The 26,142-nt window shown below is 33.1% G+C and overlaps 2 protein-coding genes across 2 annotated transcripts; one reads left to right on the top strand and one right to left on the bottom strand.

Moving 5' to 3' along the window:
- Window positions 1–1,097: 1,097 nt before the first annotated feature.
- stum (stumble) lies at window positions 1,098–24,549 on the top strand. The gene is made up of 6 exons (XM_065347026.1): window positions 1,098–1,551; window positions 6,609–8,580; window positions 21,004–21,706; window positions 22,197–22,320; window positions 22,628–22,822; window positions 22,899–24,549. Exons 2-6 carry the CDS (start codon window positions 6,728–6,730, stop codon window positions 23,003–23,005), a joined length of 2,982 nt encoding a protein of 993 aa, XP_065203098.1. The 5' UTR covers window positions 1,098–1,551; window positions 6,609–6,727; the 3' UTR covers window positions 23,006–24,549.
- On the bottom strand, window positions 24,458–25,932 carry LOC135833314 (uncharacterized). The gene is made up of 6 exons (XM_065347050.1): window positions 25,793–25,932; window positions 25,450–25,660; window positions 25,247–25,366; window positions 25,088–25,170; window positions 24,856–25,001; window positions 24,458–24,773 (listed from the first exon to the last, which is right to left on the bottom strand). The coding sequence occupies exons 1-6, from the start codon at window positions 25,859–25,861 to the stop codon at window positions 24,668–24,670; spliced, it is 735 nt and encodes a 244-aa protein (XP_065203122.1). The 5' UTR covers window positions 25,862–25,932; the 3' UTR covers window positions 24,458–24,667.
- Window positions 25,933–26,142: the final 210 nt, after the last annotated feature.

Genomic DNA, 26,142 nt, shown 5'->3' with positions numbered 1-26,142 from the left:
TTTTGTTTTTTTTTTCACATTTTTTGTAAATTTCAAACTTGATTTTATTTCAATTTAAATACATGCAATTTTCCGAAAACATTAGAAATGGGCAAGTGTTTAGAATTCACTGCTCAAAATTTCAGTTTTTTCCAAAGTAGAGGAAAGGGTAGGAAAACAGTACCTACGTTTACTTTTTGGCGAAAAGGAAGAATTTTTGATCACTTTGATGACAATTGCAGGTATCTTGACCAGTTATGCATTCAATTCCAGCCACAATTACAAATTTCTCTGAATAATGGAGTGAAACATCATTAAATTCACACACACTTCTTACTTTTTCACAACAGCAGGATTCCTTGACTGTTTTCAGTTTTCCAGTGAATGGGTACACTGGCTTTTCCCATAAACCGACAATAATTTTGCACCATTAGTTTGACATATGAACAGCAAGCAGCAATAATTGTACGTAATGCAACTTTTCTCCCTCTTTCTTGGCATTTCAAACCTCGAAACATACAGTTTTTTTATGGGTAAGTTTAATTTTGAAACCAAATAGTGTCCTATAGATTGAAAAATCCACACCTTCATGAACACACCATCAACATTTTCCAATATCTTTTCAAATAATCGCCCATCATACGGCACCATCATCAATCAATACACGTACCAAAGTCATAAAATGGAAAGAAAAAAAAACACACCCGTGAAGGGTAGCAAAGAAAATGTTAATCAATCGTCAAAATTTATAGTCATGTAACCAGTAAAATTCTTTCAGATTGCGAAACTCGATAAGGACTTTGGCAACATTTCGTACTCGTAGCAAAAGCAACATTCTGCACGGCTGTCGAACGATTCTAACACACTGGTTGGCATTAATTGGTCAGTTTGATATTACCATTAACCACGTAAGCTGCTGATGCGAATTAAAAAGTCTATTCTTATAATTATCGTAGGTATACCGAACCGAAGTACATATCAGGAAGTAAGACGATTTTCATACTAAATGATTCTTTTAAAGACCAAAGCGACGCGTTTGCGCGCTCTACTTGCAAAGTGGTATCAACGTTGAAACGAAAATCGCGTGACTCGAGTGTACCTACCTGTGTATACCTGGTGGTCAGTATCAGTGATTACGGCGATTATGGGTAGCAGTTTTTAAGAAACATGGAAGGTGCCGGCCGTCCTCCGAAATTCGCGTATCTTGCAGTCGTATTAAAAAAGTTATTACATCGTAAACAAAGAGCTTTTTGAAAAAATCGATTTCAATCCAGTTCCTAGTTCGTTACGTACGATCGCTTTCTCAGCTATCGACGATTCGCGTCGAGATGTTATAACCTCCTCATCATGAGAGCATCCGTTTGTCAATTCGTCGTCAAATCGTCAATCGTATTCGTTCGTGTTCTTATAAGATTTACATATTGTTCAAAATGATCTACGGTCTGAAATAATTTTCGGAATATTTTTACCTACCTAGTTTTTTTTTCTTTCTTTCGTAATTCGCGTGTTTCGTTGAGTTTTCTTTTTTTTCGCTTATGCCATATTTTTAAAACGTGTAAACTTTATGAAAAAGTGAGTTTCTCAAGTTTAATATTTTTTTCTCATTACCCATACTTTTGCACTATTTTTCTTGGAAAGATATTTACATTTTTATACCGCATGCGAATTGGGGGTTTCCTTTTCGTTTCAACGCTGATTTGTTATGGGATCAATTTTAAACGTTATTATCACTCGAATTAATCAATTCGTTCGTTCATTCGTTTCAAATGCTGTACATATGCTTTTCTAAAAAAGAAAATCTTCATTTTTATGCTTCAAAAAAGGCACCAATTCAATCCTGTCACCTGACATAATGAATATGCAGGTAATCAATCAATTTGGCAACAGGTTTGAGTAATGCTGACGCAGCACTTCCAATTTATGTTTCAAATCTACCTTGGATATTTTCAATTTCTAGCTCTCTGAATGTTTCAATAATGCTTCTGCAGCATAATATTGTAAACAAACATTAGAGATTTTTAGGATTTTTTTTTACAACAAAAAGAAAAGCTGTAAATATGCATATTGCACATAAATAGGTACCCATTTTATTCGATTAAATGTGCATCCTCTCTCAAGAAAGTGGTTGGAAAAAAATAAACCAGTCTAAAAATAGCCCCGATGAAAAAACGGAAAAACTCCAATCAATTCTAAATATCGAACCAAAGTGTCCAAATATTCCACAGCAACTAGGTAAGATAAGAATAAGACAGAAGCCTCGTTTGAATGAAATTTCATGGAAAACTCATCAACTTGAAGTACATACACCTAAGTATAGATATTCGAGAGTCCAAATCGCGTGTTTCTCGGCAATTAAAAAAATTAATGGTGATTTACCCGTGGAAAAAAGATAACACTTAACAACCCGCATGCATTTGGCAATGATTTATAAACATTGGAAAAAATAGGTATGTTATCGAAATACATGAACATTCTTTCACCCGGTAATCCAATCCGACAAAAATAGAAAATTAATTCTCACTCTACCAATGCACAAAGTATACTTATTGATCTAAAATAAGAAAAATTCTACTCGTAAAAAAAAGACATAGATTAGAGTTCTAATACGAAGTAGGTATACTTATTATGAAATCTGAATTCGTCTATTTCCTCAAATCAGAGTTATATACTGTAATAATCCAAAAAACCTTATATCCGTTAGCTGTACTTGATACTTGATACCCAACTTATCCGGTGTAAGACGGAAAAATAGAGACGAAAATGATTCACTGAGCATAAACATGTAATTTACATAACTGTACACTTTCACTCTGTGACAGTTTACGAGATTTTTGATAAAATCTGCCTACTTTGACGGAAACAATTCGACAGCATGTTCGTTATGCTTCTTCCTAAAATGATGATCTCAAGTTTAGAAGACGAATATGAGCTGCGAATTATAAAGCTTTCTGTTTAACTAAGAGATACGTACTTTGGTACGTTTTATTTGGCCAAACCAGGTTCACTAATCGCTATTTTAATTTTTGGCTAGAAATTTTAAGCAAATCGGGTGAATTATCATTTTTATTAGTCCAAACAAGAAATAATAATCTCTGTCACAAATTTTTTTCATATGAGCCTCTTGCATTACTATGTACAGATACTGAAGGGATTGGGCAATTTTCACTTTTCACCCTCGTTACTTTGGTAGGTAGAGGTACCCTTGTAGTTTAATTTAATTGAAATCTTTCACCCATTTTACTCCTTATTTAAAATGAATGATTAGAAACAGCCCTGGATTATTGTAGCCAACTAGAACCACAAGGAATTGAAATTTTAGAAAAAAATAACCATCACAAGAACCATTTTAGTGGATTTTATGGTTCTGTTTGCTCTTCTGTTTTTTTTTCAGTATTTCATTGTACTTTTTTTTGCCTTTGAGTTCATATTTTTGTCAATTTGAACAGCCACTTTGTTTCCTTTTCAATACATCTGAGTCCAAAGAGTTCTCTCACGGATAACACTGTTTCTCTTTCTTTTTTCCACTTACGTAGGTAAAAATTGATGTTCAATTTAAACTTGAAATAAAAACATTGATTGAAAATAAAATGTAAGTATAAAAAGTGACATTTGTATTTTTTTCCTTCTCTTTTTTCATGTTTTTCTTATAAAATTTGATTTCTTTCAATGATACACCGTCAAATTTTTCAGTAAGATCTCTGGTTGCAACTTTGACACACAAAATATTTGTTTTAAATTGAACTTGAAAATTTTTTGGGGGAGGGGGAGATGAGGAGGGAGTTTTTATTCAGAATTTTACTCCATTTATCAAATTTTGAGTTTGACGTATTTTTTAAAATTTAAGAAAAAAAGACGTCATCTTTTCAAACATTTAAATAAAAATTTTTTGGGGGAGGAGGAGGAGGGGATATATTTTTCAAGTCTTTTCAACTAGGTACGTACATATGTATTACACAAGAAAAAATGAAAAAAAAAGAACTACTTTTTGCTAAAAATGTCAGTCTATGCTTTTTGACAAAAATTCTCGTTGTTATCGCTTTTTAAAAATCGGCCAAAATTCGTCGTTCATTTTTTGTAAAAAAGTCACTTATTTTCAAAAGTTGTCCAAAAGTCTCACTTCATCTAAAATTGACAAAACCTGTTGCTTTTTTGGCCAAAAAAAAGCGGAGAAGCATAATTTTTTTGCAAACAATCATAAAAAAAGTCATGTTTTTTTGTTAAAAATTGACAAAAATTCTCGTTTCTCAAAAATTGACTAAAATTCTGTTTTTCAAATACATATTGACAAAATTCGTCGTTTTTTTTTTTTTTGGTTAAGAGGTCACATTTTTTCAAAAATTGTCCAAAAGTCTCGTTTGACCTAAATATGCCAAAAACTGTCGCTTTTTTGACAAAAAAATAACAAAAAGCATAATTTTTTGTCAATAATTATCAAAAAAGTTCTGCTTTTTGCTGTAATTTGTCAAAATCTCGCTTTTTCTCAAAAATTGACAAAAATTCTCGTTTTTCACATTTTTTTATGCAAGAAAATCCGAAAAGTCTCACTTTTTCCATGAACAACTGTGCAAAGTTTCACTTTTTGATCTATAAAATTACTAAAAACTCTCGCATTTTTGACAAAAAGTGTGAAAAAGCATGATTTTTTTGCGAATAATTATTTTAAAAATCCTGCTTTTTACTGAGACTTGTCAAAGTCTAGTTTCCCTTTTTGTTAAAAATTTACTAGAATTCTAGTTCCTCAAAAATTGACAAAGGTAAACACTTGGAATAAATTGATGAAATTGCTGAAATAATGACGAAAATTCAAAAATAGCATTTTAATTGAGTCCGACTTTTTTGTTCATTTGGAACTCAAAACATTAAATTCACTTGAGCAATAAAGAACATATCCAATCCATGATTTGAAACTTTCCTTGGAAAGGAAACTTGACACTTATTATTTCAAAATTGTCCAAAAGTCTCGCTTATTGACATGAAATTGCCAAAAACTTTCGTATTTTCGACAAAAATTGCAAAAACGAATCATTTTTTTTTTCAATTTGGCAAAAATGCTCGCCAGTTATCATATTTTTAAAAGAAATTCCGAAGAGTCTCACTATAGCTTTTTTATCAAAACGTTGCAAAATACTTCAATTTTTTAAATTGAAAACCTGCAGAACATTCTATTTTAACTTATGTTATGTTCAGTTTTTTTTCTCCAAAAATTGACTGAAAATCGCAAGAATCCAATTTTAGAAATTTTTTGAGCCCCCGTAAGCAAATTTTATCGGTTCCAAGACAACACCAATTTTAAATTTGAAATCTACGATCATCTGTACTCTAGATTAATAATTGGATCAAAGCTCACAAAGTTTTAATATAAATTGGCCGATGAATTATGAAAAATGTGTATTGAAAAACTCAACCATCGACAATAGTGATAATGAAAAGGCACAAAGAGCTAAATTTTGTGCCATTACAACACCAGCATTTGAGTAAAATACGGGATTGAAACAAATTGGATGCAAATTGTTTGAAATGTTCTAAAAAAATACCAACTTGACTTTATAAATCAAAAATTGAAAAACTAGCAAAACATGATTTTTTAAAAAATAACGCAGATTCCAAAATTTTTCGCAACTTTGGCCTCCTGCACTGACTACGAAAATGACCATAAAAATAAAACATTTGCATAGGGTGGAAGCTAGGTTGGATTTCCATGTTTTTGCAATCAATTTAAATCTCAATATTGAAAAAAAAATCCATTAAAAAACCATAATCACTCGAAACCGTCTTCTTTTTCTTCCACATGAGACCGATATCAGGTCGATGATCTAAACTGTGCTGAAAATCAAAATCAATTTTTTAAATTTGTTTTTGCCAGCCTTCCATTTGTGTATTGAACCCTAAAATCAATTTTCAAATTTTCAAAACGAACCCCATTTCCCCGGCCTTATTCACTTTTCAACTCATACAGTCGACCAGTGAATTTCGAATTCGTATTCAGCAAGCTGAACTGCCTCGAAATGCACTTTTTCGCATTAACTCGTTGATTTCTTAAATCCTTCTCTCGTGTACTTGAAAAAATTGTTTGATCCAAGTGCTGCGTTATGAAAAATCGAAGTCAAAGCTGTCGAAATTGCTTGGTTCGAATTCAATTTTTGGATTGTAAAGGAAGAAATACACCCACGGACCTGCTGTAGAGCTCAGTGAGCTAAAATGACTGATCTACTCTCATAATAATTTGTGTTTTTAAACCTACGAAACAAAAGAGTAGGTAGGTATACCTGATTGGTTCAAAAATTATTCTACCTACTGGATTTCAAAAGAAAAATTTTCGACTTTTTCTCATTAGAAAAGTAAAATCTTTAACTTTTTTAAAACCAAAAACACTTCAAGTTTTAGAAAAAATAATGCACTCAACATTTTTAAAACAGATGTGGTAGGTAGGTATCTTCTACTTGACTATTTATTTACTTGCCTTCCTCGGTTGATAGATAAACTATTTGATAACCCCCCTCCCTTCCGCAATCCTTTTTCATCCATCCCCTTCACTATTATTTACATCTATATCTTGAATTTCAATGCATTAATAAATTGAAGTTTTCGTGATAAATATTACATACGGATCGTTTTCTTACATGTTTCAGTCTAGCGCCAAGTTCCAGAAGAATTGCCGCCATTCCAGAGCTTTCGCAACGACCGGTGGCTACCATCGGTACGAATTTAATGGATGAGCCGCAGCTAAACGTCTCAACGTTTAGCGAACATGAATTTCACGCTGATTAAAATCGGTCCCTCTGACGACGAAGAGTATCCAGAATGCAAACGATTAAACGATCCGGTGCCGAATCATTTCGTAAAAACCGACTCGTTCACGGTTCTGCCCCCGTTATCGCCTCAAATACCCGGACCGCCTCCGACTCCAAATCCGTATCGAATACTTCCTCCGATCGTATCTCGAAAACGACCATCTTTCGTCATCATACAAGAGCTCGGTAGCAGAACACCGTCTCGTGATCCGTCACCATCCGGCAGAGTGAGTCCTTTCAGAGGATGCGGCTTTCGACCACACTCCAGAGAAGCGTCTCCGACTCGAGGGGATAACGATGAGAACGAAAAACACCAGTCGAGAAGTAGATTACCGATAGCTAAACGTGGCCAGAGAAAGGTTAGCAAATCCGTCAGTCCGGTTGGGACGAAAACCTCCGGAATTCCTAGACCGTTAAATCGTCGTATATCGTATTCGCCGAATCGAACTCAGGAAATATTAAAAGAGATGAACGCTAATAAACGAGATCTAATTAAACCGCCGCCGTTAAAAAGTTCGGAAAATTTGACCACAGCGAATGCGGCGGTCAAATCGCCTGTTCGACAGCAAAAACCACCTTTACCGCAGAAACCGACGAAACCAAAGACTCTAAACTTAAGCAAGACACCGGATAAAAAACCCACTCCAGTAGCATCGCCGACTAAAACGTTACCTCGCCCTGAACCCAAAAAGATCACATCTCCTATGAAAAAATCACCCAGCAGGCCTCCTCAACCCATACCCAAGACTCCTGAAAAAGGTAAACTAAACTCGGTCAAATCCAAAGAAAATCTCGCCCCTAAATTACCAAGTCCTGCCCGATCACCGACTAAAATCACCAAATTACCTCCCAGATCGCCTTCCAAAATAATAAAAAATGAAAAAAAACCTCCGCCGAAAGAACCTGCCGCAGCGAGCACCAAACAAGACGATAAAACTGCCAAATCCACGTCTCCTGCCGATAAAGAAAAATCCCCCACGTCCGAATCAGCGGATAAATCTTCCGAAGAATCCAAAGATAAAATCACAGCGATGAAAAATATCAGGAGAAAAGCCATAACAACGAATATCCTCTTGAACGCTGCGAAAAAAACCAAAAAACCTCCGGAGAAAAAATCCCCCGAACCTGAGACCAAAAAGGAAGAAGAGAAGAAAGATCTGCCACATTCGGATACATCGAGAAGTTTACCAATTACGATAGGAAGCTCGACGATGACCGAATCATCAGCTACCCTGATTCGTACCACGACTGAACCTGCTTTAGCCCCTGTAGAACCAGACCTCATAAATGAAATTCGATCAGCCATCATGAATGAAAAGAATGAAAAGAAAGAAGAAGAAATTTGCATCAAAGAAGTTAAAAAAGAACTCCAGACTAATCACACATCCGATAACGTACCACCTGCTGAACCAGTAGTCGAAAAAAGTGAGCCAATGGTTGAGAAATCCGAACAAGACAAAATTATCGAATCGATAACCCAAGTCGAAAACGAAATTGAAAAAATCATCTCCAAGTCTGAAACTCGAACGTCGCTGCTAGAAAAACAAGAGTTGGAGGTGAAAAATTCGCCGAAATTGTCTAGAGAAACGTTAGTCAAAAATTCGCCCCAATTGAACAGGCAAGCAGATCCGAAAAATTCGCCTAAACCAGTTCACGTGGTAGCTGTGACGAAAATCGAAGAACCTAAACAAGAAATCACGAACGTAGGAAAGATTAAGCAAGAGCCAGATACAGAAGTTGCCAGTGTTAATAATCCCATCAGTAACGAGAACCGAAACGGAATGAGCAAGTCATCGTGGCTAAATGAAAAGTAAGATTTACGTAATTTTTCTGCTTATTAGTTTTTCTAATTGTCAATCAACGATTATATAGAGTACACAGTAGGTACATATAAAAAGTAATTTGACGTCATTCATCCATCTCTTACAATGACGTCATATTTGAAATTTTTCTCATTAATTCCATCTTGTCCTCATTTTAATAGTAAAATAATAGCGTTTTGCACATGCTTGAAAAAAATTGCCACGAAAGCGCCTTTACTTTTCACCCGAATGGTAAATAGCACACTGGTGACGTCATGACCCCCTTACGATCAAGTGGTAAATGACGTTACGACATGTAATCGTACAACAAACCCTAAATTTTTATTCCATCTTCCCCAATTTACACCCTAAGTTGCGATTGGTGAGGGTAACGTAAGCTCGACAGCTACTCGAACGTTGAAATTTCAACGTAACTTAAAATTACTTTATGGTATGAAGGTAGATCTTAAACAAGATTTATGGTTTGTGGATTTCTTCTGATGAAAGAACAAATTCGCATCATCAAATCGTAAAATAAAAAAAAAGAAGTAAACAAACTTTTTTTTGTTGAAATTTCCAAAATTTGAGTAGTTATGCGTTGTTTAAATCGACAGAAAAATAAAAATTTCAAGTTGAAAAGGAATATTACACAATGTCACTAGTCAGGGACAAAACCAGAGAAATTCTTCATCGAGAAAGAGAAAAGGAAGGAAAATGTCGATTTTTTCGAATTCTAGGCTCTACTAGGTGAATTTATTGCGAAGGAGGAGGAGGGATGGGGGAGATTAACACTACGCTTCAATTTTACGTATCACGATAACATCATTACAAAAAGTAGGTACCTACATACTTATTTTAGTCGTACAGTGAGCTATGCAGAACATTTTGTGTACTTTTGGCCAATTTTCAACAGAACAAAATGTATTCATCTATAGGTATTTATTTTATAATGATGTCGTACTTCGATTTTTTTCTCAAAACGTATAACTTCAGTAACTTTGAGCAATAAAAATTTTCTTTTTCTGAAGAATAAAGTACCTACCCACATTTTCAAAAATCTCAGCTTTACATTAAATCATTTTTTTCAAAAGAGGTTCTGCAACTTTCAATCAGACCCAAAAATGAAGGCTTATAGAGGCGCTCATTCCTTCCTCATCTTTGTCAGACTGATGAAAAAAACTTATTTTGGAAGGGAGGGGGGAGAAGAGTCAGAAACAAAAATGCTGAATACGAATACAAAAAGCAAGTATTACGTACTCCAAAAATTTGAATTTTTTCATCGATTTCGTTACTTATGTTCAATTCCAGAGATTTCCGAAAATTAGTACAATAGGATTTAAATCACCGCGAACAAAGCGATTAGCGAAGAAAAAAGTTTTGAAAAATCAATGTTTCAGAAAAGTAAAACATTCTTGATGCGAGAATTGAAAAGAAATAAATTTAATAGGTAAACGTAGCCTGAGCGAAACGAGGGCAGAAGCTCTCGAAAATTTACAATTTTATTAAAAAGTAAAAGAACATTATATGTACTCAATATGTAAGTACGTTTTTATGGTCAATTTCCAAATTTTGAACATTTTCCACAACTTTTCTCCAAATTTGTGGCAAAACTTTGAGAAGAATGACTAAAAGTTTTGATAATCTTTTTGGAGAATACCTATGAAACGTTTAGCAACTAAAAATGGAAAAAAGTAATCTTGTCAGACTTTCTGTACAAAGGACGCCAAAATTGTCATATTTGTTGAAAAAATCAGATTCGAGAATGTAATAGTTAAAAAAATTGTACTTTCGAAAAGGAAAGTACATAATAGAAAACGAAACATGCATCCAAAAATACACGTAACACTCTCTTCCCTTCATTATTTTGTTCAAATTGCACCAGAAAAATACGAAGAATTCATTCATTTTTTCAAGAGGAATTTTTGGAAAATTTATATCTGGTTCAACTTCCAAAAACTAGGAAAATTGCCCTGTTACAGCTTGAGTTTTCAAGAACATGAAAAAAGTCAATAAATTGTTAACATTATGTGAAAAACGGTGAAAAAAAATTTCCTGACATTTTGTGAAAATAAAAAATTAATCGATTTTAAAACTTTCAAGAACTTGGAAAAATTGCGATAAATTCTTGAAATTATGTGAAACTTTTAAACACTTTGGAAAAAATGACTAATTTCCGGCATCTTGAGTACCTAACATTGAAGTAGATTTTTAGGTCTCAAGTTTAACTTTTGAAAATTTGGAAAAAAATCGAAAAATATTGCAATGTGAAAACTGAAAACTTCTGAAGTGGCTTCCTGACATTTTGTCGAACTTTTGAAAAGTTCGAAAAAATCCTTCAGAGTTCCTATTGATGACATTTCGTAAGTTTATGGCATAAAACATACCTAACCAGGATTTAAAAATTCCACGCCGGAGGAGAATTTTCTCTAATTTTTTTCACCATAAGTACTCAATTTGTTGTCCTAATTGTGAAAATTTAAAAAATTGAAGAAAGAAAAAAAATCCTGCGATCGATGGGGATATTTGGAAAATCTACATATACATAGAAATTGCATGCATAAGAATGATAATAGGGTCGTTGGTAATAGTATATTACACAACGAGGGCCGAAAAAGTGATTTTGGACGAGGGTGAGGTTTGTGACCCGAACGAAGTGAGGGGAACAACTCACACGAGTTCAAAATCACTGTTTCTCCGAGTTTAGTGAAGTAATTTTTCCTGAACGAGGGTGGAAAGTACTTATTTTTACATCCGAGCGATTCTCGCGAGGTTGGAAAAGTAGTACTTTTCACCCCTAGATAGGAAAAATGATTTTCAATTTCATTTTTGGCCAATTTTTGAACAAGTGATTACTGTGATTAGGTATTGGCTTTTTGGTATTCAATTTCGACAATTTGTGCTCACTTTGTTTTTGGTTAGGTATAGTATTTTCTTGCATAATATTGGTTTTTTTACTAAAAATTTTTGGTTATTTAAAACCAATTTTTATTTGATTTTTGCCAAATTTTACTTAAATTGCAGCGGTTTTTGTTGATTTACAATGTTTTCAATGTTTTTACTCGATTTTAGAGACTGTTTTATGGATATTTTACGCAACTTTCGCAACATTTTTTTGAAATTTCAAAATTTTTGTTAATTTTTCATTGATTTTTAATGCTTTATTCATGTCAAAAAACGAAAACCAGCTAATTTATTCAAACTGGTCAACTAATCATGTTACGTAGCATGAAAATCTTGTTTTTTTGGTTAGATATAAAATTCACTATTGAATTTTATCATTTTTTGGTTATTGATTTTTAGCAGTCACAGCTCCCCCCGCCCACGGTTACAAATCACTTCTAAATTTTTTTAAATGCCAAATAGACACAAATTTTGATGTTTTTGTTACCATTGCTGAGCACAAATAGGTAGGTAGGTACGAATTTATGCTTTCCACAAAAAATGAGTAAAAATGTCCAAAATTTGCAGTTTTTTGGTAAAGTGTTTCGAACCTAAAAAAAAATCAAATGACAAAAATAATGATTGAAAATTGGATTTTCTACAATTTTAGTACTTACTCATAATTTTTTCCATCCACAACGGTTCAAAGTTTCGAATTATTTTACTTCAAAATTTCAGAATTCATGGAGTTTTTATTTGCAAATACATAAGTAATATATCAAAAATCAAGCTTCTTGGGGAAACATGATTTTCTACAATTTTGGTTTACTCTTTGTCCAGCTTCCAAATCAACTCAAAGTTCCGAGCGTTTAATTTCCCAAATAGGCCACGATCGAAACCCACATACCCCCCCCCCTCCATCTCCAACCCAACTCACCAAATATAAACTGATGGAAAAGTTTATGAAATATCGGATACTACACTGTTTTTTTTTTTGTTCTTTGCATAAAATGACTCCTTTTGGACCTGATTGATGATATTTTGAATAGTTAGCCAGACAACTTGAAATTTATTTTAGTTGTTTGGTTTATTTTTATTTTTCAAGCGATGATTTTCATTTTTTCAAAGGCTAAAAATGTTACAAATTCTTTTGATTTTTTCGAAATTTCAACATAAATCGTCACTCAAGAAGGCCAGATGGAACTAAAAATCGTCTCAATTTCTACTACATACACCAAAAGTGCATGACCAGCTCAAAAACTAATTTATGCCCTCCTCAAACTCGAGGAATATCCTCCCCCCCAAAAAAAAGTCGAACTGAAAATTGACTGATTTCATCTTTGTTATTTTCAACTTTTTCAAAATTGAAATAGAGAGATATTGAACTCATCCTTCTTGCAGCACCAGTCTCTTCATTCTTAAAATATTACCTCATAAAAATCACGTTCATCCCTCCTTTTCACTCCCCACGGAAACCTAAACATGACACTAAACAATAAACATAGGTACACCTATATAGTTCACTTTCTCGTAAGATCAATGAGTGAATAAAAGACCCATCAAATTACCTCATTGAATATTTCGGATGGACTATGCGACTCAAAAATACACCTACCTATCTACTTTCTTCGCTACAGAGATTAAGAGTTTCTTAATTCAAAACTTCGACATTAGAATATTCTTTCATCTGTATCACTTGTCCGTTATATTTTTCGCTCTATTAAATAAAAAATAAGTCACAGACTGTTGAATGCTAAGGAGTCATAAATAGTATGCACTTTCCATCTTAAATAGTTATTTCGAGTAAAATTAACTCCGCAAGAGGATGTTTACAATCAACGGGTACATGATTAGTTAAATTAGTAAAAAAAAAAAAATTATCACCCGCGAAACATTACAACGGTATTATTATTGTAATACATATTTTTCATACCTCTGCGTAAAATTAAAATCAATGAGTCGTAAATATGTTATTCGTGTAGAAGGATGTTATTAAAAGGAAAGAATCAAAAAATTATGATTAAAGTACCTACGTAGTTATAATTTCATAAAATTCAAATAGGTCAGTTTTTAAATTTACACATATCGAAATACACGTTTAAAAAATGCGTAACCTTGCATCGGTCTCCTAAAACGAGGTCTCGCAAATGGTGCTCAACATGGTAGCGAGTAGGTACACGACGATGGGCGAAAAAAAAGGCAAAAATATTATATAGTATTAGGTACCTTTTGAATCATAATTTTACAAATGGCAAAAATATGGAACATCTCAAAATTTCGATAATAGGGTAAGACGTTTAGCAATTTAATTTATTGAGGGGTTACGCCCTTACGTCTAATCCATTATCACATGATGATCAATTTAATTTATTAAATTCACTTTAAAAAGCCAAAACAGAAAAAGGAACACCCTTTGTGTTTATCGATAATAGGCAATAAAGTGTACTCGGGATGATTTTTTTGCCAGTTTTTCCATAATCGCGGACACGAAATGGGCTGTCGAACATACCATCGATGATAGTAGAGCTCGAGCTAAAACCTTCGAATAATAATTTGTAATATTTAGGCGAATTTTTTCATTGTTTACGTTACCAATCTCGAAAACAAATTATGTAAATAATACAAAAAAATAAAGTACCTACTGCACCGAGAAGTTGAACAGAAATTAACAAATCGTGTTAGGTATTTAACTTTTAATATGTAAGAGTCCTCCGCGTAAGAAAATTTTTCGCTCGTTTCAAAAAGCGTTTTCTTCGCACAAAGTATAAGTAAGTATATTCGATCGTAAATTAAAAACATAAAATCGTGGTCACTCGCCAAGTACACGATTTCCTATCCTCGTAATACGACAGCATTCGCGTCTTTTCTTTCAAATTTAAAAATTTTCAGACCTTTGTTTCCATAATGCGAAGAATATCGCGTGTTTATCAGGCGATTTCATCGGTTTCTTACGCTGCACGAACTGGGTCGACTACGATGGACATACTTTACTTTTCCCTCTTTGCCTTTTGCATATATTTCGCCATATAGTACGCCTTGACTTTAAAATTATTACTCTTTTGGAATTCCCCGCTCATTAAGTTACCCGTGTGTACAAAATATTTACATCTTTTGATACCATTACTTCCTACATGTTCGATTTTGTTTCCAAGAGGTAAACAACGCATGTATGAAGCTTGATCATCGCCGACGATGCGCTTTCTCGCGCTTGTTTTTTACTCGTTAGCATACATGAACGATAGGTACCTAGAAATGATGAAATTCTACATCGTGTTTAACGCTATTGTACTAAATTTACTCGAGTTGGGGCGATTTGATAATGTTGAAAGGTGTATTTCGTGTTAAATCGTTGAAATTTCTTGTTTTTCATTTTCCTACACTGATTTACTAAAGAAAAAAAAGTGTAATTACAAGTCAAGTTTCCGACGCATGTACATAGAATAGGTAGAGACTAGAGAGGTACGAAATATGAACACTCGTACAATCGATGTTGATTCCAATCAGCCTCTGAGTTAATTTGTATGTTGATCAAATGAAGGGCGGTTTTCCAAAAGTGGATAAGTCAAGTTTTTTGAAAATTGAGTTTTTCACGCCATTGTGTTCTATAGGTCGTATCTCACCTATTTAATGCCTAACCTACCCAAAATACCTATTTACCTACGTACAATCCAGCTTTTCTGTAAGTTGCGGATTGCAATCGTTTTTCCAAAACGCGATAAGTCATGATTACTTCGTTTTCATTACTTTTATAGCCAAAATAGAGCTGCGAATATGGTTTTTTTAATAGATAGTACTGTAATATGTACTATATTTTCGTTTTTATTTTATTGCCAAAATGCAGATACATTTTTTTTAAATGATAGTGCTGTAGATAAATACTTGATTTTTGCCAATTCTATCGCCAAAATGCAGGTAAAATTTTTTTTTTTCAATCAAAAATTTTTTTTCATAAATTTATTGCCAAAATAGTGGTAAGATTTTTTTTAAATCAAAAATCTTTTTTTTTCAATTTATAGTGTTGTAATAGGTAGCTACTTAATTTTTGTTTAAGACACAGGTAAAATTTTTTGTAATCAATTTTTTTGGTCATATACTTTTGTATTGTGAATTAGAGTTGACTTACATCAATTTGCAACACTGGTTCTACCATATAAATGAAAACATGAAAAATCGTTTTTCCAAAAGGCGATAAGTCAGTTTACTTTTTCTGCCGCAGAAGCGCTGCAAACTTGAGTTACACCACAAAACCAACACATACGTGTTGAGATAGAACCAATACAACATGCAGGATAGGTGTCATACTCCAAGTGCATCGCGCCTTGAAATGGGCACTAAAAACATCATTTATCTCGAAATCACAATTTTTGACTTATCGCTTTTTGGAAAACCGCCCTTCAAATTATTGGTTCACAATTCTTTAAAAATATAGCAGCGATTGAATCCTATTCATTACATTGATTACATAAGTACCAACACCGAAACTCAAGCATCAAACTGAGACACTTACCTACGTATGTAGGTATCTCCTGAGTAACAACCTTGTTCGAATCTGCAAACTCTGGTAGCATAATCAATTTATTCCACATTATTAACGACTTCTGAAACGAAATTTACAAAATGACAAAAGTGAGAAAAAAATAATTAAAGTACTAATGTCAGTAATAAAAATTTGCAATTTCAGCAGTGTAAACAGAATAAAGCAAAAATTAGCTAATAATGAGACAAACGTGACAAACTGTATGATCAATAATACAATTTATTATAAGCAAAAAATATTTGCAATTCAGAAATCAGGAAGCAGTCTGTATTTTGGGTAAGGAGAGGGATGGGCCGGATGGGTGAGAGAAAATATATCTAGGTTCATTTATCCTCTACAGGTTTTGGCTATGCAACTTTTTCATTACCTATACTTGCATAGTTGATTTTACGTACGTTTATCCTCTTGAACCACAGACCTGCAACTGTCGCAGCAAACAGATGACTCAGAATTTTAGATCAAGCAATGCCTTAATAATTTTGAGATTGAAAATATGACATCTTGATTATCATTTTTTTACTCGAGAAGTTTGTACTTAAAAATGATTCTCATCAAAGTAAAACAATTGTCTAAACATCTAATTGTACCTACCCACTTTTTTTTTAAGTTCCGAAATTGAAAATCGACTTTGCAAGGAGGTTATGTGGCCAGAATACAATTCTTTTAGAACCAGATTCTTTAAAATTCAAACGTAATTCAGAATTAGATACTTACCATATTTTTCAAATACTGAATTACATTTTTCTGATTTTTTTTTTACAAATTTTTGAACTAGAAATTTGGACCATATTATATCATGGCATTCAAGTTTTTTTTTCTTTTTATTTTTTCAAAAAACATTATATATATTTACAAGGTTATGACTTCTTACCAAATTTTCAAAAACTTTCCTTCCTCCACTCCTAAAAAATGACTTATGTTCAGTTCATCTAAAAATTTCTGGACCGGCAATTGCAGGAAAATCTTATTGTGTAATCATTTCAATAACAAATAAAACAAGTTAGGTACATACGTACATAATTAGGAAAACTACAAAGGATTAATTGCCCTTTAAAAATTATAATCAAGTGAAATAGGTATATTTGTGCATAACACAGAAAGAAAGGAAAACCATCAAATTGAATATGTATTTCAGAAAAAATTTCTATTCCTTTCAAAAATTGTATTTTTTTCAGTCCTTATTCATGTTCCATTTTTGACTTCCCAAGTGATTTCAAGCCATTTTAGAGGGGTCTTTCGATTTTCTAGTTATCAATAAGAATACCTTATAAAAAATAATGAAATTCAGCGTTTACAAATCCGGATCAAGTATTCCTATGGTTCTCTATCACTGATTCAGGCATAAGTTTTAAAGATTTGCTTTAGCTGATTCAAATTCATACCTACAGGAATATTTTTCCGCTATAGAGATTTTTTGATGAGGTGGGGGGGGGGTTGAGGGTCATTTTAGGCGTCTTAAATTGATTGGTGGTAATTTCAAGCTGTCCTGTACTGTGTATTCTCAATCTGGGAATTTTAATTTTTTTTTAAAATAAAAAAAGGAGATTTTGAAAACTTGGCTAAAAAATTGATCAAAAAATTTACAAGCGCTGTGCTTGAATTTTATTCGGGTCCATTTTATGGACTTTTTCAAAAACTATAAGATCAAACAAATTCACTGGGGGCTATAAAATGGCATACCAATTTTCAGATTCTGAAAAATTTCGGTCTTTTTTTCTCAGAAAGCAGGATACATTTTGAATTTTTTTTAATTCACCAGAAATCAACGGATAAATTTTCAAGTTAAACGCCTGCTATTTTGTGTGTGTGGGGGGGATTTATGTAGATGTTCTTCCTATCCTCTAAGTAAGGTTAAGAAACTTTTCCAACAGTTGAAATACCTCTCTCAAGTCAATGAAAAAAGTAACCAAACACTTTTGCACTAAAATGGGTATCAAACATTGGTCTGTGATCCGAACAATCAACAATTGATAGACTCCTTTAAAAAATCAATCTACGTCAAAATTCAAAAAAAAAATATTTCACTATTTTTGATAAAAAATTTTACAAATGAAACTGTGTTTCAAAAAAACAAAAAAAAACTTTTTCATGATTTTTTAAGAATTTTATAAGCTTATCTAGATTCAACTAGGTAGGTACATTAGTTTAATAAACCACCGCACTCAACACTAAACTTATATTATTGAGAAAATTGTGAATCTTTATCAAAAAAATAATTTTATTTTTCAACACTTCTGAACTTTGATCGATTTTAGTGATCAATGTAGTTACTACATACACTCTTAAAATCAAATCTTCTCCTTCTTTGAACGCTTCAAGTAGGTATGTCGTTTTGATATCAGGTAAAATTTTGATTTTTTACTATGAGTGATTTTTTTAAACGAGCCCCCAAATTTATACTGATTCAAACTGGATCATACAAGTGAAAATTTGAGCCCGTTGCGACTTAGTTTTTGATAGCTCACGTCACAAAAAATATACCATAAATTTTAAAAAGAACGTGTGCAGCACCTTAAAAATGTTCAAATAATTCTGAAGCATTAGATGTGTTCTTTTCACGCGGATTTTGACAGATTTTCGAGAATCTGGATTTTGGACGTTTTTTAAAATCTCTTTTTTTCAACACTTTAGAGATTACATTCACCAATTTTTCAAAACCTCGAGCCTTCTTTTTCAAAGTAAACCCAAAATCCATTTTTAAAAGCTGCTACCCAAGCAGATTCTTGTGGATTCTAAATCTGTCAAAATCCGTGTAAAAAGAACACATCTATTCAAAATCGTTTTCCAGTCATGCTCCAAATCAAAGTGTTCATTTCAATTCCAAAATACAAAATTCTTGAATTAGACGAGTTCTCGCAGTTTTCGTAAATCTTGAGAGTAGGTATACCTTCAATCCAGTTTTAGAGGTAAAAAAATTAACGCCATAACCAAAAGTTCAAAAGTGGAGGAAATACTGAAGTTCAAAATTTTGGGCATTTTGTTTCTCATTCCAGCATGTTCCAATGACCTACCATGCTCAAAACAGAATTGCAGCATTTATTTAAATTTTCTAGCCAAAACATTTTTAATTGGAGAAATTTTTACTGATTTCAAAATTTTTTAGGCACATGGCACATTATCTTTAGTTGGGTTTCCATAAGAACAAATGCTTCTTTTTGATGTTCACAACACACGAATTTTCAAGTTTTTGGATGAAAAATTTCATCTTTAATCTAAATAAACAAACTTAGCAACTGACAGCAATAAAATTATTAAAACATTATTCATGAAGTACAGGTTACGACAAAATGAAGTTACACTTTACAAAATGGTAGATAAGTATTGCAAAAAGTGACATTGACTGTACTCTCACTCTGAAAACAAAAACACGAATGGCATCTCCAAAAGACCTCATTTTATAGACATGTCTTGGATTTACTCAAAATTTCGATTTTGGAGACGCAGAGCCATATTTTCAAAAATGTTAATATTTGCAAAACATGGTTTAATTCACAAAAAGAAAAATTAATGTTTTGAACTACTGGACTCACCTCGAGGGTCAACAATTCATCCCCTTTACCCTTTAATTTTAAAAGTAAGCAAAACGTGTTAATCATAAGTTTTGTTCACAAGTACTTAGTTTATCCTAATTTTCAATTTGATCACTCACTCCCCAAATACTCTGGCAGACTGGAAATTCTTCATCAGACCAACTTTTAAATTCTCACTTAACACTCCCGCAAAAACTTCAACTTCATCAACCCCCACTTCAGGAAATACACACCCCTATCCAATAAAAATACCTCCACGGGTATTTCCAACAAAACTCCACACGTCAATTAATATATTCAAAAACAATACATCACACTCTGTCTCCACACGAACCATAATTACCCTACCTACCTACAATCTAAACGCAACAAATTCATTCCACCTGCAAAGTCAATGCACCAGAACATGAAAAAATAATGCATCAACATGAAAAAAAACAACGATAGGTATGTACCCGAGAGTACACAGTTAGTAAATGCGCGTTAATGTTTTTTAATGATAATTATATTTCACTATATAATATAGAATACATTCACCCAAGCGTTTTGTCGATCGAAATCATTTGACTTTGTATACCGCAAAATCGAGAGTTTCACGCTAGCCTGTGACCTTGAATTGAAATTACACATTTCTTCGGTGTAAAATCTGACCCTTTATTAAACTTACTGTTTAAAAGGGATATTTAAGAAAATAATACTTGCAAATGAAAATCAGGGGCTAGCACGCAGCAGTCCTTAGCAATGGATAGTAACGAGTAGTTGTGTTCGGTAGTGTGACAAATATACGTTTTAATATTTGAAGAATTCTAAAGGAAACATTTTATATCGTTTTCACGGTCAAGGGTTTGATTTTTTTTGACAAGACTTCGTTCTAATGTAAGTTACCTAGGTAGTTGTATATACTTTTTCATAAATTATCGAGATATCTTTTATTATAGGCATATCGTGCATATATGTATACAAGCTTTAGCACTTTAGGCTATACCTATTCTTTAAAAGGTAGATAGGTATATTTATAGGCGAGACCTGAAAGATCTTTGTTAGTTGATTAAAAAGATGATCGTTATAACTTTTTATAAACCGACATCCAAATACTTGAAACGCAATTTTAGTTGGTAGGCCAAATTATCAATCCTTTTTCACATTTAATAAATGTTCGGTTTTTCTATTTAAAACTCGACTAACGTTCTGCTTCGCAGACTTTTGCATTTTTCCTACCTCTTTATTAATTTTTTTCATCACTTTCATGTAGAGCAATATGCTGATCGAAAATAAACATCTTTGCTTGCTTACTTCATTCATTCATTACCTATTTTCCTGTAGAACAATGCGCTGATCCGAATTGAATATCTTTACTTGCTTACCTACTTTATTTAGCTGTGTGAAATTAAGTACCTATCTTACCTGTGCTCTAAAGTTGCATATTCGTTTTCAAACCGAAGCACCATCCAATTCAACTAATCAATCCTCGTTTCTGATTCCAGACCGGTATCAAACACGATGAAAAAGCTCTCGTTGAAGAAATCCACCAAAGAACACATCTCCAAAGAAATTCTAGTCGAGCCGAAGAAACTGCAATCTCGATGGAGCAAATTCAAACCAGGATGTCCGAAATGCTTCAAAAAATCTGAAAAAACAGTACAAATTAGCGCAATCACCAAAGCCGAAGATGTACACAAATTACCAAAAAAATCCTGCTTCAAACAATATTTCTGCTGTTGCTGTTACAAATGTAAGCTAAAAAAAGGTAAAAAGGAAGTAAAACCAGAGCAAGCCAAACCTGAGCAAGCCAAACCTAAAAAGAAATCGGTTCCTTTCCGTTGCTTCAATTGCAAGCACGCCTTTAGAAGTTTATTCAATAAGATATCTTGTAAGAAAAAGAAAAAGGCTACGGTTCCACCAAAGGCAAAGGCAAAGGCAACAAAATCAGATTCCGGAGTAGCCTGCGTAGACGTACCGAAGAAACCAGGCTGCTGTGGTAGCTGTAAATCGAGCATTTTCAAATGTTTCAGCATTTTGTGTTGTCTAAATACAGCTTTTTGTTTGAAATTGAGTAACTGTTGTAAGAAATCGTGTTGCTCCAAATGTTTATGTTGCGGAGGAAAGAAGAAAGAGTTAACTGAGCCGGAACGTAGAAAAAGTACCATTTCAGCTCCGAGGAAAAGAAGATGGACGAGGATGTTCACTGTAAGTATATCTAGTTTGAAATGTACCAAATATTTCGTGTTTACGAATAAAAATATGTATTAACTCGAAAAAATCGTGTTCAAATTAAACAGCGAGTGGATTGATTTGAATAAAATGTAGGTTTGTGTTAAATGATGAGCATTTTGTAGCATCATCTCGCGCACATGCCTACCTACATTGCAGAGAAATGCGTAGCTTAGATAGGATAGTGATGGCGGCGTAACTAATTGATGAGAAACTTTTAAGAGCATAACGAATCTTACAGCATAATTCATCATATCTTCTGGTTATTATTAATTTATTATGGATCATCCAACCTGGTACTAATTGAACACGATTCCAAATAATAATACGAGTACTTGCATAACTCAAACTATTTAAATTGTTAGTCTAAAAATTTCAGTTGTCTACTTTAGCACTAGATTCCTTTCAAATCATGAATTCATGATTCAACTTCTGAACTCAATATTTGAAAATTTTCACTTTTCAGGATTTCCCAAAATTAGATAACAGTTTCGTCGAGCATGGATCATTGATGAGAGGAGCTATACCAGTATTGCCAGTACCATTAGCTTGGATATGTTTAATTTTGAATGTCTTCCTGCCAGGTTTTGGTAAGTAAGACTAATTAAATTCAAAAATTCGTCTAAAATTGTGCGATTGAAAATATGCCTACCTATACCGTTATCCGCATTACTAAATTGATGCACCTATTCTAAATTAGTTAACTACTTTACTACATTCTATTAAGTACAGCGATTTAAAAAGAACGAAAGAAAGAAAGAAAAAGAAAATAAATAAAAATGAATATTTCATGAATGCTGCGAAAAGAAAAGCTGGCAGTGGCGCTGGCGCGTCATATAATTTTCTTATCTTATCTAGAATCAGTTAGGAATTTTATACTTTTATTACACGTTACAGGTACATTATCCAGTGGAATATTTTGTTTATTCGTCGGTAAGCCAAGGTTTTCGCCCAATGACTCCATAGTATCGAGAATAGGAGCGTTTTTAGTGAACTTGCTAGTCGCCGGCTCTCAACTTTTCACCGTATTGTTTTGCTTAGTCGGCTGGGGTTGGAGTGTATGGTGGGGAGTAATTATGTTTAAAATGGCTAGTAAGTTCTTTCTACTTTAAAACTCTGTTATATGGATTCCTAATACAAATGTAATGTGATCGACTTTAATTTTCAGAGAAAAATAAACGAATAATGTTGGCCGAGCAAGCAATCGGGACATCACACGCGACACCAGTTCTGAATCAGAATCACGACGCTGAACGAGGATTAGCCAATGGATAGTAAAAAATGTACGAAAAACCGATGGGAATAATTTCTGAAAAAGATTTAATCGTCTTTTATTAAAATTATCGCGAAGGTGAAAACATGAAGTTTTCATTAGCCCTTCGCCAAGAAATTGGCATCTATACTATAAATAGGTAAACGTACGTTATGAGATGTGTGATGATTTTTTATGGAAAAGTTGGAGATTTGATTGAAGAACAATTTGTACGGAAATTATACGTTTTTAAAAATCGTTTTCCAGAAATACCTTCTAGAAAATGCTATTTGATAAGTTTAATTTAAATAGGTACCTATTTAAGCGTAAAATATTTTCTCGTACATACCTACAAACCTAATTTTACGTTTATACTAATTTTTCTTAACATGTTTATTCTTATAAGTTAGGAAATTTCTAACGAAAAAATGAAATGATTTTTGAATGACGAAATTCTGCGATAATCAACTACATTTTTTTTGATACTTTTTGACTATTTTTTTTTTTTTTTTTTTGAAATGAATTAAGCATGATGGAATAGAAGATAAATCTCAAAAAAATGCTCCAGGGTCCAATAATATGAGAGCATTATATATTTTAGAGTGGACTGAGAAAGAAAAACAGTTGGAAAATTTTGACCAAATTCAGTAGATGCCTTCATTTTGAGTTGAAAATCGACCAGGAAAATTTTTGGTTTTGGAGGTGACCCTGGAAGAGACATATAAGATCTTAAAGAGGAGACAATTTCAAAAAATCGTGTTTTTTTCGCTTTAGCCTCCACCTAACCTGTTTTGACAAAAATGGCCCAGTCTCAAAAGACAGTAATTGAGATGTTGCGGTGCTTTAGGTCATTGACATCAAAATCCAAAACCACTTTTAGGGTTCTACTGAGCAATTGGAAATTTGCAAATTGTTTTTTTGGGGGGGGGGAGGGAGGAGAGGGCGTAAACGTGTTTTGAAATTTTTTTCTTCTGAAATATTTCGAATTAATCAAGCCAAAACATGGAAAGATATAATTTCTGAAACTGGGGAAATAATTTGGAATGCAGTGGTGCTATTTTTTGATCACTATTGCCAATTTCAAAATTTAGAAAAAATATTCCAAAAAAGTAGGTAATTAAAAAAAATCAATTCGTTTTGGATTTTTGAAATTGAGAAAAAACATGATTTTTTCTAAGATGACTTCTTTTTGAGGACCCATGTCTTCCTTCCAGTGCCACCTCAGAGCTGTCAGAAGTAAAAACTTTTTCTGAGTGACTTTCAACTCAAAATGAAGATCTCCATTGAATTTGGTCAAAATCCTTCAACTTTTTTCGCGAATTTTCGGGAGAATTATCTAAATCCTCAAACAGAACATCCCTGCACAACTTCATTTGAAAAGGAAAATTTTTTTGATAGGACAATTGGTATTTAGTACTGGAATTATTGATCATAATGATGAAACAAAACCAGGTGTGTAAATAGTAGGTACATACTTTTTAAATATGGAAAACATATATTCAATTTTTGTAAACTTGTTGTTAACGATTGTACATTATTCTTGCAAATACAGATACTTATACATTTTTCCAAATTCAATTTTTCAGACAATATTTCTTTTAAAATGATAAAAATTTTACTCCAGGTGTCACACGGCGTTCACAGCATGAAATACTTCATCTTCACACGATTAAATTGTATTTCGCTTATATACAGGCAGCATCCAGTCGATTCATGATCCATTGAAAAGTTCCCAAAATAGCCAAAGAGAAACACAACGGAGGAACGATACCACTGAAGTAAGCCCAAAGTCTGCATTGAAAAAAAATCCTCAAAGTTTAAAGAGTCGTGGTTTCTTTCTCAATAAATCCAAAGTAAACGTTTACAAACTCACGTATATGGATGATCGGATACATAATAAGGCGAAGAGACTGGATATTCACCACAGGCGGAGATTCGTATGTCAAGCAATGGCCTTTCGTTGTAATAATTTCTTTTCTGGTATTCGATCAAATGTACGATATTTTGCCCTTTAATAACCTACAGGAAATTAATTCAAAATTTGATTCGAGCCTGGAAATATTTCTTTGTATGTAGACGATGATTATTGATTAAATAATGCATACTTTTCCAAATACCACGTTACGTCGATTAAACATAGGTGTTTCCAAAGTTGTAATGAAAAATTGACAACCGTTTGTATTAGGTCCTGAAAAAATCTCCAATTTAGGGACTCGAACGTTCAATTTGCATGAAAATTAATACGTAAGATATGTAAATCTTACCAGAATTAGCCATGCTGACAAATCCCGGCGCGGTATGATTTATTTTGAAATTTTCATCTGGAAAGTGCTCGCCATAAATGCTAACGGAGCCAGTTCCATCATTATTTACAATATCCCCAGCTAAGGAAACAACACAGGTCTATAATAGGTACTCATTTACTTGATCGAATTAACGATTGAGGAGATAAATAGAGAATAGGCACCTTGAATAAAATGTCTAGGGACCAGACGATTGAATCTAGTTCCCGCGTAAGTTCGTCCTTTTATTCCTTTGGTGGCAATAGTCAAAAAATTCTTGACCGTTTTCGGGACATCATCGCCAAATAGACCTACGGTTATTCTTCCAACATCTTTTCCATCGATTGTTATATCAAGGAATACTTCATGAGTAACTTTTAAACTAACTGTACTACACTAAACAGAACAAGGAATTGAGTATAATGGGTTAATGGCGTTATTATGTACCTACTTGAATTTAAATCTAGAATAAATAGGTAATAGGTAAACTATTGAGTTATTTGGGATGTAACGAAATTTTTGACTTACTAAACTTTTATGAAAGTAACAAAACAATATTCCCAGCAGTGGAATTATTTTAATCGGTAGAATATTCATGTCAATAATTTAAAATTATTTCACCACGTTAACCTCGTCACATAAATACTTGGTGAAAACTGAAAGGCTGACGTGTAAATAGGATTAAGCTACTCATACGGCGGTCTAGACTAATTCAATTTGCTTCTCATATCGATTTATATTCACTCCGTAAAAGAAACAGGTAAAATATCACACGTAGTTTTAATACTGGCTAAGATTGATGTAACAGTCATCGACCAGGATTTCAGAATAATTTAACTAAAGAAGATTGGTTTCAGATTTACAGAGATCGAAAGTTT

The sequence above is a fragment of the Planococcus citri genome, chromosome 1 (assembly GCF_950023065.1).
Source record: "Planococcus citri chromosome 1, ihPlaCitr1.1, whole genome shotgun sequence".
NCBI lineage: Eukaryota > Metazoa > Arthropoda > Insecta > Hemiptera > Pseudococcidae > Planococcus > Planococcus citri.
The sequence above is the reverse complement of the archived record's forward strand: the minus strand, read 5'-3'. Positions and strand labels throughout refer to the sequence as shown.